Here is a 1,893-nt window from a genome sequence, read left to right as displayed (position 1 = left end):
GATCCTACTTTATTTTTGTGTAATCGTATGCATATGTATCTTCCTGTCAAAATACATTCTCTTTAGGGGAGTCTGGCTGCGATGAAGACTATATTTTGTAGAATTGCTAAATAAAGAGTTTATGAGGGAGATTGAATTGCATTAGAATTCTAAATCAGTGGACAATATCCCACATATTATTTGATAGTTTCTTGATAGTTCGTATGGATCCCACCATTTCGTAGGAAATGGATATCCATGATTCCATAGTATGATGTGATAAAGCAAAAATTGACTACTGTATGAATAATGAAATTTCACTCTATGTATTCCAAGTAGTAGTCGTGTTTGTAAACACAACAGGAAGTATCCTTGTCAATGTAATTTTCACGCTTCAATATCACCCTTCTCCAGAATTTCCTATTTAAGAGAAGAAGGCTTTACATTTTGTATTATAATGTCATAGTATGATACAATCTATAATTGTGAGTCACATTGCGCTATAATATATTTTACTACTAACTGCTGTAGGATATTACTAAAATTCCAGCTAATAGGGGCAGGGACCCTTGCTGGCATTTCCTCACTCCGCCCTGGCTCATTGTCATAGATACAAATTTTTTGCATAATGTTCAGTTTGATTGACACATTTATAGTATAGATGTTCATTGATTGTGTTCAACTTATTTCATTTTATATGCTTTTTATTCTGTCATATAGGAAGCAGTTACTAGGGGCGGTGCACCCCGGAGAGAAAAACCAAGAGGTCGCCATCATGCCTTATCTCAACAGAAGAAGCAAGAGATAAAGGAAGCTTTTGAACTATTTGATACAGATGGTTCTGGTATGAACATTTCTTTGCATTTGGCAAGAACATTAAGTTTCTTCCTTATTCTTTTTTGAGATGGCTTCTTTTCTTGTTAGGCACTATTGATGCTAAAGAGTTGAATGTTGCTATGAGGTATTTGTTTCTTGGACGTTTTGTACACCCGCTATCAAACTACTTTATGTCAATTTAGTTTTGATATGGCTGTGCTAACACATTAATGTTATTTTGCTGCAGGGCTTTAGGATTTGAGATGACAGATGAGGTAAAGTTAATTCTGATTCCCCCCTACTTTCATTTTTCAGTAAATGTGAACAGCCAAAGGTAGAAAATAACAAGTTTAGGTGGATGCTTTTTGGGTGCCATGCAAGCCCTATGCTTCCGTAATCTGTTCATATTATATATTAAAATGGGAAAGATGATATCCAGAGTTCAGGCCTCTTGTCCCTTTTGCTTCCAAATTCTTGAACTTTCTTAGGCATGCTCAAGTCATCAGATGCCATGCTTGATTGTCATTATTCTTTTTGCCTCATCTTCTCTGATTCTCCATATGCTAATTGCTAAAGACTAAAAGAGTATCTTTAAACCCCCTGTTTAATTCCCATCATTTGCGAAATATAATATTTTAGATGTTAGTAATTCATTTTAAAATGGAGAGCTAGTTTGATTCCTTTCTGTTGGAAATGATGGAAGACATGATCTTGGGTTTGCCAACCAAGACAATTTGTTTCATGGCCACTTTTTCTTTTTCTTTATTTAACATGCAGGTTCCTATTTCCATTATTTTGTTCTCATTCTGGAATATGTATAACTTCTTTTTTATTGCAGCAAATCAATCAAATGATTGCTGATGTTGACAAAGATGGCAGTGGTGCCATTGATTTTGATGAATTTGTTCACATGATGACGGCCAAGATTGGGGAAAGGGACACTAGAGACGAGCTTATGAAGGCCTTCCGCATTATTGACGAAGACAAAAATGTGATACTCTAATCATACTATTTTCAATTAATATATATTTGATTTTTCTAAAATTTAGATTTATTTGTTGCTTTCTTCTTTTTTCTTGTTAACAAACTTGACAAATC

The 1,893-nt window shown here is 34.4% G+C and overlaps 1 protein-coding gene across 1 annotated transcript in view; it reads left to right on the top strand.

Annotated features, from left to right (window-relative positions):
• The window catches only part of LOC109827405 (caltractin-like), a 6,715-nt gene that overhangs the window by 2,973 nt on the left and 1,849 nt on the right, over positions 1-1,893 (top strand). The window contains exons 2-6 of the mRNA XM_020394420.1: positions 700-823; positions 904-940; positions 1,043-1,070; positions 1,634-1,789; positions 1,880-1,893. The exon at positions 1,880-1,893 is cut by the window's right edge and continues 92 nt beyond it. Of these exons, the coding sequence (XP_020250009.1) occupies positions 700-823; positions 904-940; positions 1,043-1,070; positions 1,634-1,789; positions 1,880-1,893 (359 nt within the window). The remainder of the gene's footprint in view (positions 1-699; positions 824-903; positions 941-1,042; positions 1,071-1,633; positions 1,790-1,879) is intronic.

Source organism: Asparagus officinalis, unplaced genomic scaffold, assembly GCF_001876935.1.
Source record: "Asparagus officinalis unplaced genomic scaffold, Aspof.V1 AsparagusV1_Un171, whole genome shotgun sequence".
In the NCBI taxonomy this organism is placed as follows: Eukaryota; Viridiplantae; Streptophyta; class Magnoliopsida; order Asparagales; family Asparagaceae; genus Asparagus; species Asparagus officinalis.
The sequence above is the reverse complement of the archived record's forward strand: the minus strand, read 5'-3'. Positions and strand labels throughout refer to the sequence as shown.